This window comes from Eptesicus fuscus, chromosome 3 (genome assembly GCF_027574615.1).
Source record: "Eptesicus fuscus isolate TK198812 chromosome 3, DD_ASM_mEF_20220401, whole genome shotgun sequence".
Taxonomy (NCBI): Eukaryota; Metazoa; Chordata; class Mammalia; order Chiroptera; family Vespertilionidae; genus Eptesicus; species Eptesicus fuscus.
In genome coordinates, this window is record NC_072475.1 from 6,859,792 (window position 1) to 6,885,387 (window position 25,596).

At 44.5% G+C, this 25,596-nt stretch overlaps 1 protein-coding gene and 1 non-coding gene across 7 annotated transcripts; one reads left to right on the top strand and one right to left on the bottom strand.

Moving 5' to 3' along the window:
* Positions 1-638: 638 nt before the first annotated feature.
* Positions 639-24,677, bottom strand: ZBTB21 (zinc finger and BTB domain containing 21). Of its 6 annotated transcripts, none has more exons than XM_054713561.1 (4): positions 22,536-23,126; positions 8,769-13,320; positions 6,543-6,627; positions 639-977 (listed from the first exon to the last, which is right to left on the bottom strand). In XM_054713561.1, exon 2 carries the CDS (start codon positions 13,305-13,307, stop codon positions 10,131-10,133), a length of 3,177 nt encoding a protein of 1,058 aa, XP_054569536.1. In that variant the 5' UTR covers positions 13,308-13,320; positions 22,536-23,126; the 3' UTR covers positions 639-977; positions 6,543-6,627; positions 8,769-10,130. The 6 variants fall into 6 exon arrangements, 3 of the variants coding, with proteins under 3 accessions (XP_054569536.1, XP_054569537.1, XP_028007673.2); XM_054713562.1 differs by lacking the exon at positions 639-977 and having other exon boundaries at positions 6,072-6,627; positions 8,769-11,125; positions 11,723-13,320; XM_028151872.2 differs by lacking the exon at positions 639-977 and having other exon boundaries at positions 6,072-6,627.
* Positions 2,802-2,906, top strand: LOC114233062 (U6 spliceosomal RNA). Its single transcript, XR_003619184.1, has one exon. It is a non-coding gene; the product is annotated as a U6 spliceosomal RNA (small nuclear RNA).
* Positions 24,678-25,596: the final 919 nt, after the last annotated feature.

Sequence of the window (25,596 nt, forward strand, 5' to 3'; positions counted from 1 at the left end):
GGGCCCACAAAAATTATAACGTGCCCTGCTTTTCATATATTTAAAAGAAATGCCACTTTTGGGGAACATAATGTTTCTAGTGCTCTGCCCTAGCACTGGCACTGAAATTCTGTTATTTCAATGAGGAAGATTTCCCGATTCGTGTACGCTGTAAGACTGTTCCTGAGCCCTGGGACTCTATCAACAGTACCTCCTGGGACCAATCAGCATTGGTTCCTCGGGAAAGAGCCTCAGCTCTGGATAGTGTAAAGCCTTTCCTTAGTAACTGCTACAGCCATTTCCAGCTGTTCTGTGAAAAAAAAAAAAAAAAAAAAACACCAAAAAACTATAACCCCATAACCATATATATGAAATCAGGAAACATTCCCTGGTGTTTCTAAAATATGGATGTGCGGGGGCTAGAAGCAGAGCCTAGCCCTTCTCAGAGACCCAGCAGCACTTGGAGTACATTTTTTTTTCTTTTAGTCTTTATTGTTGAAAGTATTACGTAGGTCTTCCTTTCCCCCCCCCCCATTAACCTCTTCCAGCCCACTCCCATCCTCCCAGGCCCTCACCACCCCATTGTCTGTGCCCATGGGTTATGCATATATGCATACAAGTTCACTGGTTGATCTCTTCCCACCCACCCTCCCCTGCCTTCCCTCTGAGGTTCAACAGTCTGTTCATGCTTCTATGACTCTGGGAAATTATTTTATTTTTAATGAAAGGGCTAGTAGGGTATATTCCACCTTATGTTCTTTTCTTTTACTGAGAAATCAGACAAAAAATAACATCAAACATTACATGCTATTTGATAATCTATCTGTGGTCACTGCTTTGTGAACAGAAACTCGTCTTCATAAGATCTCTGAACTCAACTGGACGCCAGCAGCTACTGATCAACATATGCTTGTGAGGAGACATCCGAGGCTGAAAAAGGACCATCTGATCGCAATAGAGGGAACAATCCCGGGAGCTCACACAGTGCCTGAAATAATCTGTGGGAAATGGGTAGGAACGTGGTCTCAGTGATGGAGCCATAGATCTCAATTAAATGCTACTTTGATTCCACTTAACACAGTTTAGGAGCAAAACCTCAAAGGATAGAACTGATTCTATTAAGTTAATTATGTCCCCCAAACAAACCTCCATAACTGTTTTGTTTTGTTAATCCTCACCGGAGGATATATATCCATTGGTTTTTAGGGAGAGTGGAAGCAAGGGAGAGAGACAGAGAAAGAGAAACATCGATGTGAGAGAGACACATCAATTGGTTGCTCCCGTAGGCACCCTGACCAGGGCTGGGGATCAATGCAACCAAGGTACATGCCCTTGACTGGAATTGAATGTGGGACCCTTCAGTCCAAGAGCCAGTGCTCTATCCACTGACCCAAACTGGCTAGGGCCCTCCAGAACATTTATAGGGATACAGAAGTGCCCAGCACTCAACAAGGCAAAGTTCACAATGTCTGCTACCCAACAAAATAATTACGGGATATGCCAAGAGGAAGGAAAATGTTACCCAGAATGAGGAGGAAAAAAAGAAATTGAAGCCATCCCAGAAATGGAAGAGATGCAAGAATTAGTACCCAAGGAGATTAAAAAAGTCGTTATAACTGTATCCCATGTGTTCAAAAAGCTAGAGGAAATATCTAACATGAGGAATATAGACATAGAAGATATAAATAAGATCCAAACCAAACTTCTGGTAGATAGGTCTAGATCAGTGGTTCTCAACCTTTCTAAATGCCTCGATCCTTTAATACAGTTCCTCATGTTGTGGTGACCTCCAGCCATAAAATTATTTTTGTTGCTACTTCATAACTGTAATTTTGCTACTGTTAATGAATCGTTACGTAAATATCTGTGTTTTCTGATGGTCTTAGGCTCTACAGCAGCGGTTCTCAACCTGTGGGTCGCAACCCACAGGTTGAGAACCGCTAGCAGGGTCGCCTAAGACCATCGGAAAACACAGATATTTATTTATTTATTTATTTATTTACAGAGAGGAAGAGAGAGGGATAGAGAGTTAGAAACATCGATGAGAGAGAAACATCGATCAGCTGCCTCCTGCACACCCCCCACTGGGGATGTGCCCGCAACCAAGGTACATGCCCTTGACCGGAATCGAACCCGGGACCTTTGAGTACGAAGGCCGACGCTCTATCCACTGAGCCAAACCGGTCTCGGCAGGAAAACACAGATATTTACATAACGATTCATAACAGTAGCAAAATTACAGTTATGAAGTAGCAACAAAAATAATTTTATGGCTGGAGGTCACCACAACATGAGGAACTGTATTAAAGGGTCGCAGCATTAGAAAGGCTGAGAACCACTGGTCTAAACAATCCATTTACATAAAAGCCTAACATGCAAATTGTCCTCTCGGGAGTTCAACTGGGAGTTCGATCCCTTGCTATGATGTGCGCTGACCACCAGGGGGAGGCGTGGAATGAAGGAAGGTCCCAGCTGGGAGCTGGAAGGCCCTGATCGGCCCTGATCGCCGGCCAGGCCTAGGGACCCTACCCGTGCATGAATTTCGTGCACTGGGTCTCTAGTTCAGAAATAAATGCAGGTGTGTGTGTGTGTGTGTGTGTGTGTGTGTGTGTGTGTGTGTGTCTATTATTTCCCTCTATGCCTGCCCACTGAATGCATACTTAATGCTAGTATGTTGGTTTTCAAACAATGTTCTCCACTAAAAGGAATCACGTTCCTTGGCAAAACGGCTAATTTCAGGGCTCTGGCAGGGAAAGAACAAGATGAGTCTGGAATATCTTGTGTAAGAAAGTAAGAAAATACTCAAAGAATAAAGGGTACTTGTGAGCTCACTTCAGCAACACACATACTAACATTAGATACAGAGACGATTAGCATGGCCCCTGTGCAAGGATGACACGCAAATTCGTGAAGCGTTCCATATTTTTAAAATAAAGAAATGCCAGGTTAAAAAAAAGGGGAGGGCATGTCAAAAGTCAGAGAAGTCAGTAAGATGCTCTCACTGGCTAAATCTAGGACAATCCTCTATAATAAAAGGCTAATATGCAAATCGACCTAACGGCAGAACAACTGGTCTTTATGACATGCACTGACCACAGGGGACAGACATGCAATGCAGAAGCTGCCCCCTGGTGGTCACTGTGCTCCCACAGGGGGAGCGCCGCTCTGTCAGAAGCCAGGCGCATGGCTGGCAAGGGCAGCGGCGATGGCAGGAACCTCTCCTGCCTCCGCAGCAGTGCTAAGGATGTCCAACTGACGGCTTAGGCCCACTCCCCTTGGGCTCCCGGACTGGGAGAGGGCACAGGCTGGGCTGAGGGACCCCACCTCAAGTGCACAAATTTTGTGCACCGGGCCTCTAGTTTAAGAATAAAAACTTAAAAAATGATGGCAACTGATTATAACCCACAGAGTAGATTACGAATCCATGAACCCACAACACTCAAATAGATGAATAAATAACATTTTTTTCTCGCAGTTAGAGCCCACAAATAAAGCATGGAGGTATGAGAAAATCTCTATTTGGCAACGACTATAAAAATAATTCAGCCAAGAAACATCAACGGATGCTAAAATTCGTGGGTAAAATGGAGACGAGGAATGGATAGTCTCAAAAATATCTCCCCACCAAATATTAACTAGAAAGGGTGAAAAGCCTAGTGGGGAAAGCTGGCAGAAATGATCTTAGTGGAATGATCAATGAGGGACAACCAGGCGTAGTATGCCACCCACAGGTTGAAATGCAAAAACACAGCCTCTGTGATGTTCTGGTACAAAAATGCATAACGTGGGTCCAGTCATGTGGAAATAGCAGACAAACTCCAATTAAAGGATGCTCATAAGGTGATTGGTCCATAATCTTCAAAATTACCGAGGCCATGAACGTCAAAGAACGACTGGGGAATTTTCCAGATTGAGTGGACAAGAGATTACAGGGCTGAGAATGGGGAAGTGTGGGGAGAGAGGCAAAGTAACAATATGGGAGGAAAGCCAGCCTGTCACTACTTCACACACACGGAACACACGCGTGCACAATGCTTCCCAGGTAGTGAACACTCACTGTTAGCTGTTACTATGATACTAGTGTAACTAGTCATTAGCTATTACTATTCTTACGTTCACTGATGAGTTTATCCAGACAACTTGCCACACTGGGTGACATAATGGGCACTCAGCAGTGCCTGAGACACATAACACGCACACACCCAAAACAAGCGCATGGCATTTACAATCCAAAGGACTCGCCCATCTAAGACCAGCCACCTGAACATTTCCATTCCTCCTCGAGTTTACTGGGAACCACATAAAAATGAAAACGTTCTCTGGGTCTCTCACTGAGTAGCTGAATGAAAATCTGGGAAGTATATGCAGATATTCAGCAAGTTTCCTTCTAAGAGTAGTGGAAAATAAATGGGCTGGTTGTCTCTCGCCTCTGACAAGATTTCTTTGCTGTATTTATTTATCAAACACTTACTAGGCCCCTTCCCTTTGCCAGGCCATGGAAACACAAAGCTGACCAATAGTCCCTGCCCACGGGCCAGTCCCGTTCTTGTTGGATAGACATGGAAACCAGAGTGACTGGGTTATCTCAGGGCTTTCTGGGAACACATAGGGGGCACTACTTTAGCCTGGAGTGGGGAACAGGCGAGTAGGGGTTGGGAAGTATCTCCTAGAAGAAATTATGTCACCAAGCTAAGACACTCAGCTGGGCAAAATGCAGGTTTGCACTACCATGAGGTCAGCCAACTAACCAAAGGACCCCACTGCCAAGGATGGGGGCCCATGGCTGAGCATGATACCTCAATTCATGCACAGTAGGGCTGCACCATGCTTTCTTTTCAAAGTGCTTCTATGACAACAGGGCGACATTTTTCTCCAGACATAAGCCTTGTACAAAGAATACCTGCCACTCAACTCCATAGTTCACAAGAGCTGACATTAACAGAGCCAAGACTTAGCCTCTCTGGCTAGGTAAAAATATCACCCGGACATTTTTGGATTTACACTCAATGGACATTGCCTTGAATGTGGATCCAAGACCCAGGAGGATGTGACAGGAGTGCAACAATCTCAAACCTGGAAAAGCTTGTAATTACTAAGAAAGGGCAGATGTAAAATTTTAAAACACATTTATTTGGTAGAAATGGAAAAAGAGGGCTAAAGGAGATCCAAATTAAAAGTTTGCCATTTATTCCTGGTGAAGTGTGTTCAAGAAACTTTTAGCCAGAGGTTCCCCAGAAAGACTAGTTTAGGGTATCAGGCAAGGAAACCGAAACCATCAGAAGAGGCAAGTGCAAACCTGGGTGGAGGGAACCAGTAAGAACCGTCTGGTCTGTCTATCCTTCCCTATTTCCACAGTCACTGGCCATCAACAGGTAGCTATGACACACACTGACCATCAGGGGGCAGACACTCAACACATAGGCATGGAAACATGGAACAGACTGATGAATCTCAGAGGGAAGGGTGTGGGTGGGAAGAGATTAACCAAAGATCTTATATGCATACTAGAGGCCTGGTGCACGGATTCATGCACTGGTGGGGTCCCCTGGCCTGGCCTGCGGCGATCAGGTCGAAACTGGCAGTCTGACATCCCCCGAGGGGTCCCAGATTATGAGAGGGTGCAGGCCAGGCCAAGGGACCCCACCAGTGCATGAATCTGTGCACCGGCCCTCTAGTATACCATAATGAAGTTAATATATGCTGGTGTAATGGAAGAGCCACCTTAGAAGGAAAAAAGATGCTACAACATGGAAGCCTTATGAAATTAAGGAAGTTTATCACTTGATATGGACTTTTTAATGCATTTACCTCCTCATTTTTAAAAAATACTAATTTGAACAGTAAAGATAAAGGTGGCCAGGCAGAATACTGCTTATATGGTTTTAGTTATACTTCTGGTGCCCAAATTAGTGAAGCTTTAGTGCAAACAATTCTACAAGCAATCTGGAACTGATGGGGAGAATTACATCTCTTACAACTTGCAGGAGGTTATTCATATTAGCCAAGTAGATGGGTTTTATCTTCACTTTCATAAATTTAAATGCTATCGATCATTAGTATCAAGGCGTAAAACATACTAATGAGACTGAGACTCCAAACAAAATACAGTACAAATTTATTGACTCCCATCATTCTTAGTCAAGATTTAAGCAAAGTAAACAGACAACAGAATTGGATATGAATAAGCAATGGATTAACATTCCACAGAAATCCTATTTTGAATATGAATTTTCAGTCCAAAAAAGCTTATTCCTAAATAAAATCAAACAATGAATTATTCTGCTAAGGATATAACAACAAAATATACACCATTATAAAACCACATTTGTTTTTCTTTTAACAATAAGCATATATTTAATGAAAGTTTTGAGTAGTCTTGGATTAATGTCAGTAAGAAATTATCACTTTTGGAAAATCATTATTAACCAAGTATGTAACTGGAAAATCTGGACAGCACTAACAAATGACCAAAGAGCACTGAATTCAATTATTTTACAGATTTACAGCAAAATACTTTGGTTCCCAAATGACTGTCTCAATAAGGAATTTTTGAAAAGCCTTACATGAACTCATTTTTCTCCTCCAGATCTAAACGCTGACTGTTCGGTTTCTTCCTAGTCGTGTGGAAATGCCGTAGCCAGAGAAGCACTAAACAAACATGGCAAAAATTAGGCAAACATCAAACTTCTTAAAGTGCTAAAGCCACAAAGGAAAAACCCATCTTTAAAAGTTAAAAAGGCCAGTGTTAAAGAACTTATTAAATTATGTGTTAACATTATTTAAATCAATGCTTTTCACAATTACTGCAAAACACTGATACATCAGAAACTGATGTAATGTTCCAATATTAATTAGTGCAATTTACAAAGAAATACGTTATGAATGACATCTAATTATTTTTTGTAGTAAGAAAAGGCAAATAATTTCACTTCCCAGAGTTCCAGATTATGGAACACACACACACACTTAAGAGGGAACAAGGCCAACTTCAGATGAGTTAATTCTGTCTCCCCCTCACCGTGGCCAGTTGGCCTGTGGATGAAACACCCCTTACCTCCAGGGAAGGCCATGTTTTATTCTTGTCTGTGTCTGTTCTCAGCACCAGTGGGTGCTGTGTGTGGATTAGAGTATAACCAATTAAGTCCTGGGGCATATTTTTAAAGAGAAGGCTATTACGACTCATTCAGATCAGAAAACCAAGAACCACTTAATCTCCCCACAAATGCACATGACCTCACTGTTGAATCAATAGCTGAATATTTTGATAAAATTATAAATACATACGAACCATAACCAGTTTTAAAGGTAAATATTCTATTATTCTTGAAATATTACTATAAAAATGTGCACTAATGTTACCTCCATTGCTTACCTTAATAAAAACATGTTTTATGATGTTCCTCCCTCCCTCCCCAACATGAAAAAAATGATTCAATAACAAGTTCTCAGATTAACAAAGAATATATTAAAACATCTTAAATTCTTTCCACAACTGCATAAAAAAGCAGACATCCTGAATACTTACAAGGAAAAATGAGCTTTCTACACTTTCAAAACTAATTACAATCAGAAAAATCTTTTTCAAGAATATATTTGCTAGCTAAAGAGTTGCAACAATGAAAGACCAAGTCATCTTCACCAAGTATTTGCCTACTGAGATATTCTTTAAAAACGTGTTTACTGAATAAAGCAATAAACTTGTCTTTCATTATTTTACTTCTTAACGCTTAAAATAGTTACACGAGTGGAAGCATATTTTATTTTTTTGACCACCAAAATAAACTCTTTCAGCCTAATGCTTTTAAGATACAGTATAAAAAGTAATAGAAAAACCAGAACTGCATTATAAATGTTTTTGGTTCAAAATTTTATTTGAAGTCTTACGTTCCTTGCCTTGACAAAAATGTGAACTAACAAGACAAACCACTGGCAATTCTTAAAATCTAACAGATTCGCAGAGCCTATATTTAGGTCAAAAATATTTTACTGGTCAACTTTATTTAAAAAACCTCAAAAAAGTGGCATAAAGGTTCAAGTCCTGGGATACTGAATTTACAATGCCAAGATACTGTGTGTCACGAATTTATTAGATACTCAAACAGCCATAAGTAATGATTACTCTGAGGGAAACTGTCTTCTACTGAAGAGATAGCTACCAAGGTGTTCAGAGTAAGAAATACCACATCGTACAGGGAATGAACTCAATGGACAATAATCCATCCTTATGTTTGACATTAAATTGTATGCTTCAGTTTTGTCTCTAAAATGCAGACTTCTTTAAGAAAATATAAAAATGGTAATAATCATTAATTAAAATAAAATTAATTGTAACTTAATCTTATTTTCCTTTCACCATCAAATTTAAGAACAGAAACAGGAAGTAACCACTCAAATATTTTGGTACTTTTTGAGTTTTCAAATGAAAAAATAAAAGGCAAAATTTCATATGTAATTTCCATAATGTACAAAGTCTATTAGTATTTTATAAAAATGTTTGTGTTTCAAATAAAGAGACTGTCTGTCTGTCCTTCCTACCTTTGGTCTGGAATGTGGGTAATGAGTTTGATAAGGACAGTTCTTTTCTGCTACAGCACAAATTTAAGTACTCAGCATACTATTTCTTAGTCATAGTAGTTAATTTTTCTTTTTTGTAAGAATAACTTGTAAAAAAAATTAATAAACTTGGGAGTCTTAATCCACATCACTACCTTAAAAGGATTTTGTAGTTTCCCCAATTTTTCTACTTTTATATATCTGACCACCCCACACAAGTAAAATAAAAATTGTACCTTTTGAAACAGCCCCTGGAACTCTGGATAACACCTATGGAAAGGCTTTTAATTACAACTCATATGAAATAGAAAAAAAAAAAAAGCTCAAACCCTATGGACCAAAAGAAGTAAAAACAAAACAAAAAGAAACTAATTTTGGACCCTTGATAGTACTTAAACAGCTATTTAGGAAATGCTAAGCAGTGACTTGAAGCAGAAAGTTTCACCACGTGGACGCTTTACCACGATAAACTCCAATTCTAACAGAACTTATCACAAGACAAAGAGGTAGGAAACTGTATACTGTCAATATCGTTTCTGAAAAGCATGTGCAGACCGCAGTGTGGTGTTTCTCCCTCTGCTTCCCGTCTCTGGAAGTGAATGGTAATTCAGGATTCAGAGCCCCTGGGCTGACTCTATGTAAATATAGGTCCTGACCTTTTTGTTATACTAATATTAATTTCAAAATTAGGGCCACGTTATCTTTGTCCCAAATACACTCAGATGTTCAACTTGTGGCAGCATTAAGCCAGAGGAAACCAAACATCTAAGTCCTTCCAGTGCTGGACTGACCTTGCACTGTGATGTGCACACAGCACAGCAGCAATCTGATCACGACACGTGTCCCCACTGAAGCCTTTGTAAACTGACCTTAGGGGCCTCCCAGAAATGTTAATATTTTCATCTCCCGAGTCTTCCAGCAATAATTACACTAAGTGACCCAAGAGAAAGTTTTTATTTTATAAAAATCTAAGTATTACTATTGCTGATTTAAATTTCTCACAATTTTCATACGAAAAGTTCTACATGACCACGAAATGCCAAATATTTTTATCAAGTGTCAGGATAACTTCTTAAAGTTGAGGTTTATCACTTTTTTATTGCTAGAGTATTCTAAAGACCTAAATCAACACTGCAAACTACTCCACTTCTTCCAGATAAGTTTTGGACTTAAGAACATGGCCGAGATTTAACTAGAACTTAGGTGTCTGATATAATTAAAAGCAGAAATCCTTTAATAATATTTCACTAGTTGCAAATCAGTAAGAAAACAAAACCACCTCAATTAAATATTATAACTGACACTGTGGAATGAGGAATCATGCAAACAACCAAGACCAATCAATTCCAACATTAATGAAGTCAAGTTGTCCTGTGACTGGAAGGTCCAGAAGCACAGTATTTTTTAAGTGTTTTCCTAAGTTGAGTAGACATTAGTAATTAATGTCAGTTTACCTCAAACTTATACTCAAGCATAACAATTTCCAATCTTTATTATTATTTTGTAAAAAATATTTTTGTTTTATATGACACATTTCACAACTTAGGCTGAAATCTGGAAACTGCCCCCATTTCATTATAGGGAAGAGGGGAGGTCTTTTAATTATGGGTTTGTTCGTGACTCCAAAGACTGAAGGCAGTCTTGAATGTCCTATGGCAAAGTTTACACATAAACTGGCGTTTAAATGTGATCGCTGAAAGGGGCGGGGCATGGTAAAAAAGTGTGTCTGATTCTTGGGGCACAAACAGTTTCTCCGTGGCCGGAGCTGCGTTTTCAGACAGACCGGTTGGACTGTCGGGCTCCAGGGGCTGGATCTTGGGCAGCGGCGGCGGCGGGGGCAGAGGTGGCGGCGACGGAGAGTTTGTGGGAACTGGGCACGCTTCAGATTCTTTATGCGCCGAGTCCTCTGTAGCCTGAGACATATGGGACTGGAAGTGACTCCAGAGCCGGAAATTGGTGCGAAAAGCTTTGTTGCAAACGTGACAGATGAACGGTTTCACGGAACACAAGAGCTCCTGGTGCCGCTCCAGCTGCTTGTGCGAGGTGAACGTCTTGCCGCATTTCTCACAGGGCCACAGGCCCGGGTCCTTGCTGGACGCTGCTTCTTTGGGAGCTGTGCTGGCCTCGGGCGCCACTTCCTCAGCTTCCTCCACAGGCTCCTCTTTGACTTGGATCTTCAGTTGCTTCGAAAGGCTGAGGTCTTCGGGAAGACAGGAGGAATCTTCCGAATCGAAGTTGACTTGCTCTGAACAGTCACTGAACGCATTGTCGTCTTTGGGTGTGACCACGTGGTTTGCTTTCTGAGGCTCGGGCTGGGCCTGGGGCTTGGAGGAGCCGGTGACTTCACCGTTGTGGTCCTGGATGGGTAAGGAGAAGTTTTCGGCCGGAGCCATGGTGTTCTGATTGTGGACTTCGACTTGGTGCCGCCAGATGCTGAAGGAGGACTTGAAGGTGCGCATGCACTCGAGGCACGTCAGCTTCTTGTACTCACACTTGCTCTCGTGCTCGTGCTTGAGCTCGGGCGAAAAGAACCTAAGGCTGCAGTAGGGGCACACAGTGGCGTTCCGGCACAGTCGCTCGTGGCTGCCTTGCTCTAGGAGAGAAGAGAGCTTAGCGTTACAGAGGCGGCACTGGAAAACCTCCTTGCTCGCTACCGGACCGTCAAGAGCGAGAGCTTTCGGCTTAATGACCTTGTGTCCTCCAAGAGGCTTCTCTCCGGGGTGCATCTTTATGTGCTGTTTGAACTGAGAGAGAAAGCGATAGGCCTTTCCACAGTAAGTACAAATGTACACGCCTTTGGCTCGCGACCTCAAGTTCCTCTTGATGACTTGAGCTGGGGAACTACTCTGCCCCTGAAAACCGGGCTTGCTGCGCCTCAACTTAATGATCAGGGCCTTCTTAATCTCTCTCTCCCTCACTATGTCAATCAGCTTTCTTTGGAACTTTTCATCCAGAACGGCATGTGAACTAGAGGCGGGTGACGGGTTCTTCACTATGCCGTGCTGGGTCTGACAGTGGGTCCACACCTTGAAGTTTGTGTGAAACCGCTTGTGACAGATGTCACAAGCGTAGGGCTTTTCTGGGTTGTGGTACATGTTAATGTGCCGGTGAAGACCTGCTGTTGATCTAAAGATCTTAAGGCAATGTTTGCATTTAAATTTTTTGTTTGGTCTTGTTCCCTCCAACTCACCAAATTCATCTTTGCTCAAGTCAGAATCTGGAAAATCGGCTTTGAGTGTGGGGCTTGAGCCTTCCTCGAGATTATCTTCGGACACCAGAGAGCCGTGCTCGTCCACCTTTAACTTCTTCAAGGGCAGTCTTCGGTCCGCCTGGAACCTCCTTTTTGCTGGGAGTCTGCTCATGTCTTTCTGGTCGTCTTCTGTTTTCAGAGGAAGGTCTCTCGAGCTGGATGCCGCGGCGGCGGCATCTCCCACAGTGACCCGAATGATGTCGGAGGGATCCGCGGATGGGCTGCGGGGCTCCGTCTTGATTCGAACCTCAGCAACAGGGGGCGCGCCCTCCCTCTCTGTGGACTGAGAAGCACTGAAGGACCGGAGGCGGTGCGGCTGTGCGGCTGGAGTCCCATCTTCTGGGGTTGGTTTTTCACTACCCTCCTTTAAAGATGACTTTTGAGATAAAGCACAAAACACATTCCCTGGTGCATCGCTTGGCACTGCAGACGACCCCTGGGAAGATTTCAAATCTATTGAGGGTGAGTAGACAGGAACCTGGCTGTCCATCGACAGTGACCGTCGCAGGAGACTCTTAACAAGCGGGCCGCTTCTGTCAATGCTTTGGTTTGCAGAAGCAGACCCACTGGACGGGATCACCAAGCCCAACTTTGAATAGTACAACAAGTTTCTGTCCTCACCCGGGCCATTTCCTCTGTTAGTTTCTTTCAATAGATAGGGAGTCTCTGATGAGCTTCGAAGAGACAGAACAGGTGGCCGGGGCCTTTTCAGAGCCAGCTCTATAGCTTTTCCCTTGGGCAGCTGACTGCTTCCACCTGGTTTGTCATCCGCTGCCTCTCTGTCTTGCAGAGGTGCGGAAGACAGGACTGCATTCCTTTTCCCCAGGCTGCTTCTGTTAGTATCATCCAAAGATCCAGCACACTCCAGAGACTTTGTGTATCCCACAGAACCATCTTTTGGCCAACTCTTTTCAGTCAATGACAAATCGTGAAGTGGTTCGACTGGTTTGGAAACCTGTGGCTTACTGGCATTGGCCTTGACTGCAATGTTTGGGGAGGGCTGGGAAGTATGGCTTATTTCGGGTGGACTTTGACTAACGGTTTTCCCTTGTGCCTCGTTCCTGCTTTGACAGACAATGACACTTCTCTTTTGAGAACTGTTTTCATCATGTTCTACGAATATTCTTTTTCTGTTGGGACACATTGGAAAGGGTGCTTGAGGTGTTTTAGAAACGATGTTAGTCAGAAAGGAAATCCCGAGGCTATAGCCTAGTTCTTGCACAGCAGCAAGGCTGCCTTTCTCGACAAACAAAGATGAGGAATAAATGTAGTTCAAAACGTTATCAAAAGCATCTGGTTCACAAAAGTCAAGCTGGAATACAGTTTGCAACTCATTCTCCTTATTTGTGAATAAACTATGAAAATATTCACTGCTAGCAGCCAAGACATTTTTGTGAGCTCGAAATTTCTGGTCTCCAACAATCAGAAGCACATCACACAACTGTCCTTTGAGGCGCTCCTCATTGAGCGCACTCAGGAGAGAAATGGCATGCGCTGGGTTGATGTAATGCTGTAATCCCTCCATTGCTGGGGCTTATCTGAAAGACAAAGTGTAAAATTATGAACAATGCAGTGAAAAGTTCTCCACCAGGTGAAATGCTCTGCAAAGGCAGGGACCATTAACTAACTGTCTTTTCAGAGGTGCCAATATTTAGCAGATTATAGGCACACAAAAGCTTTTGTATAAACAATCTTATTTAAATAACACGGAAAATATGAGGAAACAGGTCTCATGGCATAAGTAGATAATCAATTATTAAAATTGAGGAATTTTAGAAACTACAGACTGTAACACAGCCATTTTCATACCATCAAAAAGGCTGTTTGACTATGGCAGGTATGTAAGGAAGTGATATTTAAAAACAATAGTTTATTATTTAGGGTCCTTATCCATTTCCTGTTTGGTTCTATTCTTATTAGTTCAGAGAAGAAGTTATGATGTACTGAAATGCCTGACATCTATAATTCTGAAAGGAAGTCCTTTTATTACTATGTCGGGTTTCAGAACGAGTCACCCAAGTTGTGCTTCTGAGGTATGTGGATTATTTTGAGTTAAAGGCAACAGATACCCCAAGAGAAACGCTGCCTTCTGAGCAACCTAGAAGAATTGAATTAGGGACTTGCCCATAAGAAGATTATCAAATAACGTTTTTGACCTCTCTATATGGCAGGACAAACTACTAATTACTGAATATCTGCTCTTCTTATCATCCTACAATGAACCTCCTCCTCTCCTCTGAAGCCCCCTGGTGCCTTACCTCATCCTTAGCTCAGAATATCACATATACCTCATTTCCCCAGTCTGTCTCTGGACCTCTCATGTATGCAGGGTTCCCATATGTAATTACATTTGGTTATTTGCTTGTGTTAATCTGTCTCAGGTGGATTTGATTAGACCAGCCCAGAAAATCTAGAGGGTAGAGGGAAGTTTCTTCCGCCCCCCACTACTGGATATATTCACCAGCAATGCAACTTAACAATAAGTTGCAAAGTAGAGGTCTTACCAGACCTTTAAAAATAGGCATAAATTTGGAAAGTGAAAAATCATTTGCTAATGACTACTGTATCCTAATTACTATTTAACAAAGGTTAGAAATGTTAAAGAATAAAATAATTTGTTTTCTTATGTATGCTAAACACCTTGCAATCTCCTGAATATTATTTTCTTACCAAATCACATGTTCAACCATAGCATAAAGGAAACTTCGGCCTGAGTCTAAACTAAATTATTACTAATTCAAAATTAAGGGGTTGAATTGGGATTTACCTGACATTCTCCTCAAATCTAAAGGTGAGACAACCTAGTGGTTGGGTACAGGCTCTGCCCGAGAAGCTGGGGTTCGAAAGCTGGCTCCTCCCTGGCTGTCGATTAGCCTGATTATCAGGTCCCTCATCTGAAAGGGGAGCATGGACCATGCCCTCCTTTAAGGTTGTTGTAAAGATTAGGTGAGCTAGCATCTCATACACAGTAAGAACTCGACAAATTATGTGCAATTTATTTTCAGAAATCGCAGGATTAATAGGCATTTAACTCAGTATCAAAAAAGGGGGGGTCACTTGAACCCCACCCATGTTCTGGACAAAGAAAGCCATTTCATAAAGAGATAATGTCACTGTAACACCTCATCTCTTTGGTTTGATTTTAGAATGCCATCTTTTCTTTAAAGGACTTATGATATATATTTTTAATATTAAATGGATTTAAAGTAATGAAGACTACTTGTGACAGTTTTATCATTCTCTAGAGGGCAAGTTGTGGACGTACCGAACTCCACACCCAGCACATGTGCAGGTTCTCCCCTGGCTTCCAAGGACAAGCCTTTGCAGGTCAACCAGATCGGGGATCTTCAGAAGAGCCCACAAGAAGAGTTGGTAAGTCACCAACCTGGAGCGACCAAGAATCCTATACCATGTCCTTAATATTCTTCTGACTCCCTGTTCTGGTGCTAATTTAACCAACTCAAAGGCATGGCTTTGCTTTCGGGGACAAAGCCTGTGGCCTGTCCACACTCACTCACCTCGGTCGGACTACTGATTTTCAGTTCATTTCTGACTGCCATCATTTCATATCAGTGGTAAATTTAAATGCTTGTATTTATGATTGCTTAATAGTACTGGGTTGAAATGTATAATATACTCCTTCCTGTGAGCCAGAGTCAAGACAGTGTGAAAGAAAGTGCTCTAGGCTAATCAACCTCTGAGCCTCAACAATACTACAGTGAGAATTAAATGAGAAAGCAGTAACTGTTACCACTTATTCACTCATTGAACAAAATGGCATTTGAGAAGGCCTGAAGGTGGCAAGGATGAGCCATGAGGATGGTCACTGAGGAAGAGCATTACAAGCAGAGGGGAGAGTCAAGATACCAGCAGGGATGGAGGTGAGAGCCAGGGGGGCATGGAGGATGACATCAGAGAAGCATGAGAAGAGGCTGTGCAGGGCTGGGTGGACGCATGGAAGAACTACACTTTTTATTGGGCAGCCATGGGAAGAGTCTGAGCAGAGGAATGATGTTTGAAAGGGTCGCTCTGGCTACATTGTTGAGAATGGACCATGGAAAGTAGGGAAAGAGTGGCAGCTGGAAGGCCACCTAGAATGCTGCTGCAATGATGCAAGTGAGACATGACGGCAGCCTGGACCAGCTAGGAGTCCACTGCAATGATGCTTGAGGCACTCTGGTGCCCGGGCCAAGGTGGTAGAAGGGGCGATAAAGGCAGTCATTAGGATTTCTAATGGACTGACTATAGAGGATAAGAAGGTGAGCAGTTAAGGATGTCTCCAAGAATTCTGCCAGAACAACTGGGAGGATGCCCTTACTTGAGATGAAATTTGATAGAAAAATTGGTTCAGAATTTTTTCAAGAGTTCAGTTTTGTTATTTTAAATGTTAGCAGAAATCTATTTATTAATGTACCTTTTACTGGCACCTTTCCTGCTTCACTTTCCCTATAATCCGTCTTGTACTCCCTGGGATCACTTCTCAAATAAACATCCACATCTGAATCCTTGTCCAGGGTCTGCTTTTTTGCAGGGGGGACACATAACAAGACACAATGGAAACTTGAAACTATAGATATAGGCTAAAGAACTGTGCGAAGACTAAACCGAGTGAGATTTTGTCCTTGAACATGAAGCAAATGCTATTCCACATAGCATGTGCACCCTATTCCTATATGCTAAAGTCAACATTTTCCCACTTTTCATTGTTCAGAAGTTTCCATCTTTTGCTTTCTTCAAATTATCAACCCTGTTTTTGTTCTAAGTAAGTACTTCCAATCCCTTGGACCACAGGCTTCTATAATCTTCTATAATAAAAGCTTAATATGCTAATTAGACCAGATGTCCTTCCGGACGACCTTCCAGACGAAGCCTGGGCTTCCCTGCTGGAGGGAAGCCGGTGCTGGAAGCCGGGGGAAGGAAGGCCTACTCTTGCACGAATTTCGTGCATCGGGCCTCTAGTCTTTGAATAAAAACATCTGGTAATTAGGGAACAATAAGTCACTCAGAGTTGAGTTGTAAAAGACATAGTCATTGTCCCTGAAAATTATTTGGGGACTAAAAACTATTTGACTGTAACCTCCATTTAGAGTTATCAATGAGATTGCTTGCCGGAGAATTGGCTAAAGTATGTCTAAATTCCTGATATGCCTGATAAACAACTCTACAGTATTTTCTAATCTATTCACTCAAGCACTAATTGAACATTTACTGCCACACATTACTGTAAACATTTTTCATTCGTTAACTCAATATTTACAGCAACCCTACACTATAGGTACTATTATGATCACCATCCCCATTTTATAGATGAGGAAATGAAGGCACAGAGGGATAAGGAATGCGCTCCACGTCACAGACTTACTAGTAAGCAGCAGAGCAGGACTCAGCTTCAGAGGCCACACTCTTAATCCCTACATCACCTGCCACTAGTTTCCTTTTAATTCTCACATAACACCTAAGCTAGGCACTGTCATCATCCCTGTTTTACAAATTAGGAAACGGAAGCACTGAGAGGTCAAGTAATGTACCCAAGGTCACCCAGTCAGTTAGTAGTGTGTCTGGAGTCTGGCCCCAGAGCCTGGACTCTTAGTCATCATGTTACATGCTTCTCATAACTGGGCACCCATCTAGTTTGTGCCAGAACCAGCTAGACGTGGTAGATATCTATCTGACAAGCATGGTCCTGCCTTACGGCATCTGCAATCTTGCATGGGAACAGGACAAGTCAATCTGTCATCAAGCTCCAATATGCTAAGCACCAGACAGGTTCACAGTTAGAGAGAATATAGGTGATGGCACTGATCCAGGTGAGAGGGAAGTCAGAGAAGGCATGCAAGGTAAGAGGCCTGATGAACAAGCAGGTGTTAAGAACATGGGAGGAGCCCTGGGAAATGGTTAGAAGCATTGGCCCACGCAAGGGTCTCAGGTTTAATTTCTGATCAAAGGCATGTACCTTGGTTGCAGGTTTGTTCCCTGGTCCCAGTTGGGGTACATGGGGGAGGTAACCAATCGATGTGTCTCACATCTATGATTCTCTCTCTCTTTCCCACCTATCCCTCTCCTCCCACCCTCTTTTCCCCCTCTCTAAAAATCAATGGAAAAAAATATTCTCAGGTGAGGATTAACCGCCAAAAAAAAAAAAAAAAAAAGAACATGGAAGGAGTTAGGAAGGAAGGGTGAAGGGCACTTCAAGGACAGTAGCAGTATGTCCAACATCACAGGGACAAGACACAGTGGCGGGCTGGAGCAAAGGACACACATAGGGGAAGGCAGGTGGGTAGGGAAGGCAGGTGATGAGGCTGGAAAGAGGACAGAGGCCTGAGGGCCCTGGGGGCTACATTTGAGGACTATTAGAGGAGTGTGACCTCCTCCACCTCTCCAGGAGCCCAACACTCTACATGTCTGGAGCAACAGGACAGAGAGCACAGGGCAGGGCAGACTCCTCACCTTCAGGTTGAGAGGCCTTGGCTTTTATCTTTTAATTCAATTACTAAAACTGAAAAACAATGGCTCCTTTCCTGGTAGAGCTGGCAAACAAGTAACATTTTGAACTTCTGTGTTTTAATGGAGCTTAACAACTAAAAATATAAAATGCTATGTTAAAAATGCAGGCAAAAGGGGGGGAAAACCCCACACTGCAAAATGTCATGAAATAATCCAGCAAAACCCTGTGTGGCTGGTGGATGTGCAGACTGAATTCTCAAAACCCACTGCTTTTCTGCTCTTCTGCCCTCAGACGAGGCCAGCTTTGTTACTGGATGTACTTTCTCTTCCATAAATCTGCCGGCTTATCACACTCAATTTCTCACGCATGTTTTAATTATGAATAATCAGACTCTGACTTATAGAAGACAGTGCATCACAAGTTTAAAAGTTCCATGTACACACATTGCCACTGTATCCACATCCTGTACCTTTTCCTTTGCTCATCTCTACCTGACTCATCAGTGTAGGTGCTCCTGCTACAGTCATGGTAGAAAAACCTCTGCACTCTTAAAAGAAAGTGGGTGGAATGGGAAGAAAAGTCCCCTTTATGAGTGGCAGAAAAAGCTTGGAGGAAATCCCCCAGGAAAACCAGATTCTGAAACAGGGCTGGCTTGCTTACCACTTGGGCCCCATACACAAATATCTTCCCAAACTCTGCCTCAACTGTTTCTATTTCATGCTGTTTCCTGAAATTTCCAAATGAGAATCTTTATGGTTAACAAGTCATGGAAAGACTTTCAAATCTGTGTACTTGCCTGAAATCCTGGCATTGCCACCTACTAGATATGTAACCTTGTAAAGCTCACTCGACCTTTCTGAGTACTAGTAGTTTTCTTAACCTGATGAGCGGGGCTGACATTACCCACCACAAAGGATTTTCACGATGAATCAAAGACACAGTATGTTTGAAAGTTCCTAGTATATACAGTGTTTCCGATATGGCAAGCACACATTTTATTTCCTTCCTTTCCTGAATGTTTATGTGGGCCTGCTACATGTCACGTATCACAAGAGGTGCTGGTGATGGCAGATGAATGAGCTGGCCAGCTGCCTGTTGCCCAGTAGCACACATTCCTGTCGTAGGACATGCATGATGAAGGACACAAGAAGTGTGTAATAATACTGATTTCAGGAAGCAGTTAATTGGGCCAGGGGTGGGAGGGTGGATGAGTGAACAGGGGGACATCAGGAAGGTTTGGGACTCACAGCTCACTTGACTATTAATAACACTCATTTGATTATTAATACAGGTTTTCTACTACAGGTACTTTTCAGAAACACTCATGTGATCCTACCAGGGCTTCAAAACTCCCGAAGCCTTGCCCTGGCCCAATGCCCTTCATAACTGGATTCCAAAATTAATTCATATCATCACCTCAAATTCCTCAGATACTAACTGCTAAGAGGAGCGGGGAATTCATATTTTAATATAATTTATTTCAATGAAAATAATTCTTTCTTTATACCAAATTTAGAGGAGTTGTAAGTTGAGATTTTTAAGGGAATGGGTGGAAGGCAGGCCCTTTTGGAATACACAGCATTCTGGGGATTGAAACAGAAGAAGGGGAAGCACAGAAGCACTTGGGTAGAAAGACACTTGGAGATGAGTAAGGGGCTCAGAAAGGAAGATGGGAAGGGACCAAAATAACCTCCCTAACTTTCAAGTTTTGGAGACTAAAACTCAGGCTGGCATTAGAGCTAAGGTACATTATAGATCAAATTGGCTCCACGACTAGCACACAAAACCCTTACTACCAGACTTAGAGAGAAATGTCTCTTTATATTTACAGTATTAATCTAGAATTGAACTCTGAGCACAGAATCCTTTGGAATGTTGGGGACTGCTTATATAGTCCTAAAAATGACACTGGGAAAAAAAGAGGGAATGCATGTAACAAAAAGCAAACACACAGAGAAACAATGTACCTATATCTGACACTCACTCTGGGACAATATGGACATCCAGAAACTATTTGAAGCTCCTCAGATGTCAAAGCCAGTCTTGCTTATCTGATCCTTCAAGAGAGTAGTCAGTCACTCCCCTGGATCACATCTCACCACCTTTTCAGTCTCCTGAGAAGGTATAATTCTGACTCAAGGTGTGTTCTCTGCACCTCCAGCTGAATGGCTCTACTGTAACGCCACCGTTCAGGGTGAGTGGGGACTCTGGTCTTGGCCGCTTAGCAGCCACTCCTCCTCCTGCCGCAGGAAGCCCCTGGATTTGGCTTTGGAAGAACTACCCACATCCCCCTAAGTACAGTCTGGTGCCTGTTCTCCCTTGCTCAGGAGTAAGTACATAACCAAAGCCAAGCTGATGAGAAACGTCCTCTGGAACCTGGCCTGGGAACGACGACAAAGGCAGTGAATGATCGAAGCGGGTTTATTCAGCAGCGGTCTGGGAGTGCAGCCTGCCACGGCACACAGATTCCTGCAGTTACATACCGTGGTTTTTATTTTCCGTCCAATTCTTTAGCTTTTCCTTAAACCTCAAGAGCAACCCTGTATCTTTATAATAAATTTCTTTTTCTATTCAACCCAATCAATTTTTTCCTGTTCTTGTTATTAAATGATGCTAACATATTTCTATGTGGTATTCATTCTTCCTGTCATCCCTTCCAAATGCATGGATAAACTGCGGCTGGACTGAGCTTTCCAAAACAAAGCTCTGATCGTTCATTGGCTGAACACATTAAGTATCAGCATTATTAATCCACTCTAATCGAGCTCCTATTAGATGGTAAGATATACCGGAAATACAGGGTTGCACAAAATAGATAAGGCTCCTACTTTTAGTGAGGTAAATCAGAGGATAAACAAGGAAACAAAAAGATGAGTTCAGACTGTGCTAAGTGTTATAACAGAAAGAAACAGGGTGCTTTGAGTAGAGTAACTAGCGGTTTGGAGAGGAGGGCAAGGAAATGCCTTGATGTGACATTTGAGCTGAGATGTAAGACCTGAGTGAAAAGAGCCAGACTTGACTTTGTTTAAACACAAAATAATAAAAACAATGGTTCTCCATTAGGCTAAAATGCAAAATTTTAAAAACGTGTGCTCCAAGGTTCTGTAAATTTGGTTTCAAGCTGGTTTTTAGATTTTTTCCCCCCGTAGTTATTCTCGTGATAACTTCCTGCTTTCAAACACTTCATCTCTGAGACACAACCTGCACGTCCTGCTGCTTCTATCACCCACTCGGTAATGTTCTACACCTCAGATCCAGCCCCTTCCCTCCCCAGCACTCCACTCAGCTCAACATTATCTTTCAAAGCTCAGCTCAAGTTCCAATTAAGCCTTCTGCCATGGGCTGGATTGTGTGACCAGCCCCTCTCCCCCATTCAGATGCTGAAGTTCTAACCCCCAGTACATCAGATTGCAAGTGTATTTGGAGATAAGGTCTTTAAGGGGGTAATTAAGTTAAAAATAGGTCTGTGCGGTACTTTGTCATGGGAGCCCTAGAAAACGAATTAATTCACCTTCCTTGACTACTTCAGTCTATAATGAGCAAATACCTTTCAACTCCTGTATTACACAGAGTAGCATCATTGATGTAGTGTTTATTCAGTGCCTTATATTGTTAGTCATCTGTGTCTCCCCAACAGAACTGTAAGCTATTTAAGGACTGAGAATCTATTTAATATCTTTTGACACTCTTCACAATGCTCAACATAGTATCTTGCACAACAATAAGTATTTATTGATTTTTTTTCAGTTCTCTGACATTCCAATTAAGTGCAGGAGTGGAAATTATGCTTTTTATTTCCTAACATAAAGCTGGTCCCTTCACTGCCCTGCTTTAGAATGTTATATTAATTTTCCTATTACTTCCTAGATAAAGTCCAAATGCTGGACTGACATACAGGACTCTTCATACTCTGGCTGCAATTAATTTCTCCACCCTTATTGGCTTATTGGACACTTCTTCCCATCCACCCTACAAACTTGCACACCTGGTTTCTGCCATCTAAAATATATTTCTTACCATTTTTTTACTCAGCCAACTTCTACAGAAAGATCCTGCTCAAATGTCACTGTTCCTATAAAGCTTTAGTAATTTGCCCCATCCAGTAGCTTAGTCATCTGAACTACCATAATACTTATTCTCTCTCTGCAATAATACAACTATTTCGAGTGATACCTTCATGAGTCCCTAAAAGCGAGAACCCTTGTTTCCACCTGTATTTCCCTAATGATCAGCACAACACCTGGCAGGTATCTATTGGGGAAAGAGAGAAATTATCACACTAAAAGCTCAAGACCTGGACTTGCTCACCTTTATTGCTCCAGCATCTGCTATAGAGCTCAGCACGTGGCAGCTTTCTTTGCTTTGTGTATGAGTTCCTGTGGCTTTCATTTACCAATGAACAATGACTCTGAAATCCGTATCTCTGCTTGGACTTCTCCGCGGAACTCCAGCCTCTCAGGTGCCCAATGAAGACTTCCATCACAGGAAATCCCACATGTCCAGGACTGTAGGTATGATTGATCCACACCTTCTCGCCCCTAACCCCATAGCTGCTTGTCTTCACATATTCCCTATTTAGTTTGCTGTGCTGACAACCACCAGGTCTCCTAAACCAGAAACCTCTCCCCTTTCCTTTCTAGCTAGTCCCCATGAGCTGTCAGGCCTCGTGCATAAACAGCCCAAGATCTGCTCTCCCATCCCCACTGGCTTTGGGGACATCTAAAATCGCCCCTTTAGTGATCTCTTCACCCAGAGACTCCCGCAGTAACTCAGCCCCTTTTTTGTTACACACCTAATACCCCCTGCATAAACACTGTAAATTCCTCGAGGGCAGGGGTTATAACTTTTTCAACTTATATTCCCACAGAATGAAGCACACTATATATTCAACAAATAGTGTTAAAAGAATGAATTAAAGTTACTTTGAAGTAAGCCAAAGCCCCAAACTTCTACTCTCTTTTTATCATTAATATTTAGGGATAAATTTAAATGTAGAGGACTATATTAGTCATTACATATGAATGTGGAATTTGCTCCAAGCATGGAGGCAAAAAATTTTAAAATAACTGTCACGGAGAAATCTTCCTAAAAGGGATTAACCCTTGTTCCTGTCCCCTTAAACGAGGTAAGCAGAACACAACGCAGGCTCCTTATGGATGACTCAGGGTCATCGTGATGAACAATCGCTGGACTATGCTGTAATCCACTGATGCCCTCAGATGCTAGTGCTGGCTCTTGCACGGAAAACCCCTGGCTGCTGCGCTGTGCGGAGTCTGATGACTATCTGCCCCATCTCCCACGGTCAGGCACCCCGCTGCAAAACCCGGCTACAAACACCCCACCTCCAAACGCGCTGCTGCGGAAGCACCCTCCAGACCCGCAGCCCTCCGGCTGGCGTGCACAGTAACCGGGGTGAAGGGCTGGGGCGGAGGGGCTCTCCTACAGTCAAAGGTACGCTCTTCCGTAGCGAGCTACAGAATGTTCCCGAGAACCCATCACAGGATGACGGGGACTAGGGCCAACGGAAGTCTCTGGGCCGGGGTCTCTGGCGCCGCCGGTCTGAAACGCCCCCCACCCCCCCCTTCCCCTCCGCAGGCCGCAGCCTTCAGACCGGGGTTTCCCCAAGCCGAGCAGAAACGCCGGTGGCCAGCGGAGGGGGCTGTGCTCCGCGGCGGGCGGTGGGAGCGGAGAAACCGGTCTTCCCCAGGGCCTGAGTGCGCTCTGGGGTCCAGGCGTTTGTTGGAGGCCCGGCCAGGAGGCAGGGCGCGGAAAGCCAAGGCGACCTGGGTTCCAGGTCGGTTAATGCCGGCGGGGCCCGAGGGGACGGCGGGAAGGGGCGTAGGCCGTGGCAGGTGCGGGGTCCCACTGACCCTCCAGCTTCCGCGCACGCTCGCGCGCCCCTCAGCCAACACCGGCCGGTGGCCGCCGCCGCCGCAACCGCGCCGGACGGGAGCGCGCGCCCTTGACGGGAAGGCGTCCCAACCGTTCGGCGCAGTAGCTTGCTCAGAGGCCCGGCGCGTCCGCCCCCAGGGCCACCTGGCCGGGCGAGGGAAGCCCAGTGAGGGACCGAGCATGCGCAGTGGCGAGGGCGAGGCCAACTGCGGGAAAGGAGCATGCGCAGTGTGAAGGCACAATAGGCTACGTGGGAGCCCAGGGCATGCTCGGTGAGGGACGGGAGCCGGCGCACGCGCAGAAGCGCTCAAAGCCCGCAACCCACAGGAGAGAAAAAACAGGAGAGAAATCACCTCAGAGTTACGTCAGGAAAGGCCGCGTTTTGCGGGGAGGCTGTGGCCTTCCACGGGGCCCCGCAGTTCTCCTAGGGCGAGGGGCGTGACAGTTACTCACCGGTCTTCAGCCCGGAGGCAGGCGCCGGGTCCCTTTCCGCTCACACTCGGCTCGCGCGCGCCGCAGCCGCCGCTGCCGCTGTGATTCCATCCATCTTGAATTTGACGTCATCCCACACCAGGGATGAGGTCATCGCAGGCAGCGCTCGTCACGTGCGCGGTGCTGTGATTGGCCGCCGGGCGCTCGGGGGCGGAGCGAGGGAGGTGCGCGGCGCCGGGGGCGGGGCGGCGTCGGGCCGGAGGGAGGACAGCCAGCGCCGCCCGCGTCCTCCCGCGCCCGGCTTCTACCGGGGCCGCCCGCGTCCGCCTCCTCCCGCCGCTAGCGTCCTCCCGGCGCCCGCCTTCCTCCCGCTCCGAGCTCTCGCCCAGCCCGAGGCAGACTCCAGGCGGCCGTGAGGGGTGGCGGCGGCGGCGGCGGCGGGAGGGGCGCGCATCTCGGGGATGCGGCGCGGGTGGGCCCGGTGAGTCCCCGCGCCGGAGAGACGCGCGCACCCCGGAGGCTTGCCGCGGACGTTCGCCCCGCCCCCGGCCCAACGCGCGTGGCGGCGCCTCCACACGCCCCTCGGAGGTCGGTTCCCCAGTGGAGGCGCGGGCGCTGGGGACCCGGGTGGGCGTCACCGGGTCGTGGGCACAGGCGCCGGTGATGCTTGGCTCCTAAAGGCTCTCATCGTGCGTGGTCGTGCTCCGCGTAAGGATTTGCTGACCTCGAGAGCTAACGTTTTCTCCCCCAAAAAGGACCTGATCACGAAGGACCACTTGAGAGTGAACTGGAGTGCACAGGGCCTCCGGATTCACCCTGCTGGAACAGATCGGGGAGCTTGCTCTGATCATATGCCTGATGGCATCTGCTTGTCCGCTGCGTGTTCACCTACAAGGCCTTCACTTTCAGTAGCATTGAGCTAAAGGACCCCTAGGCAGTTAACTTTCTCTAACATTAATTTTAATTTCATATTTCTTAGGCTTAGTTTTCCTGCCTAATGAATATTACGAGTCCATTACTTAGAAAACTCACTTCACCTTTTTTA

Coding starts and splice junctions, on each gene's coding strand:
- ZBTB21 (XM_054713561.1), bottom strand. CDS start 13,307: ATGGAGGGATTACAGCATTACATCAACCCAGCGCATGCCATTTCTCTC.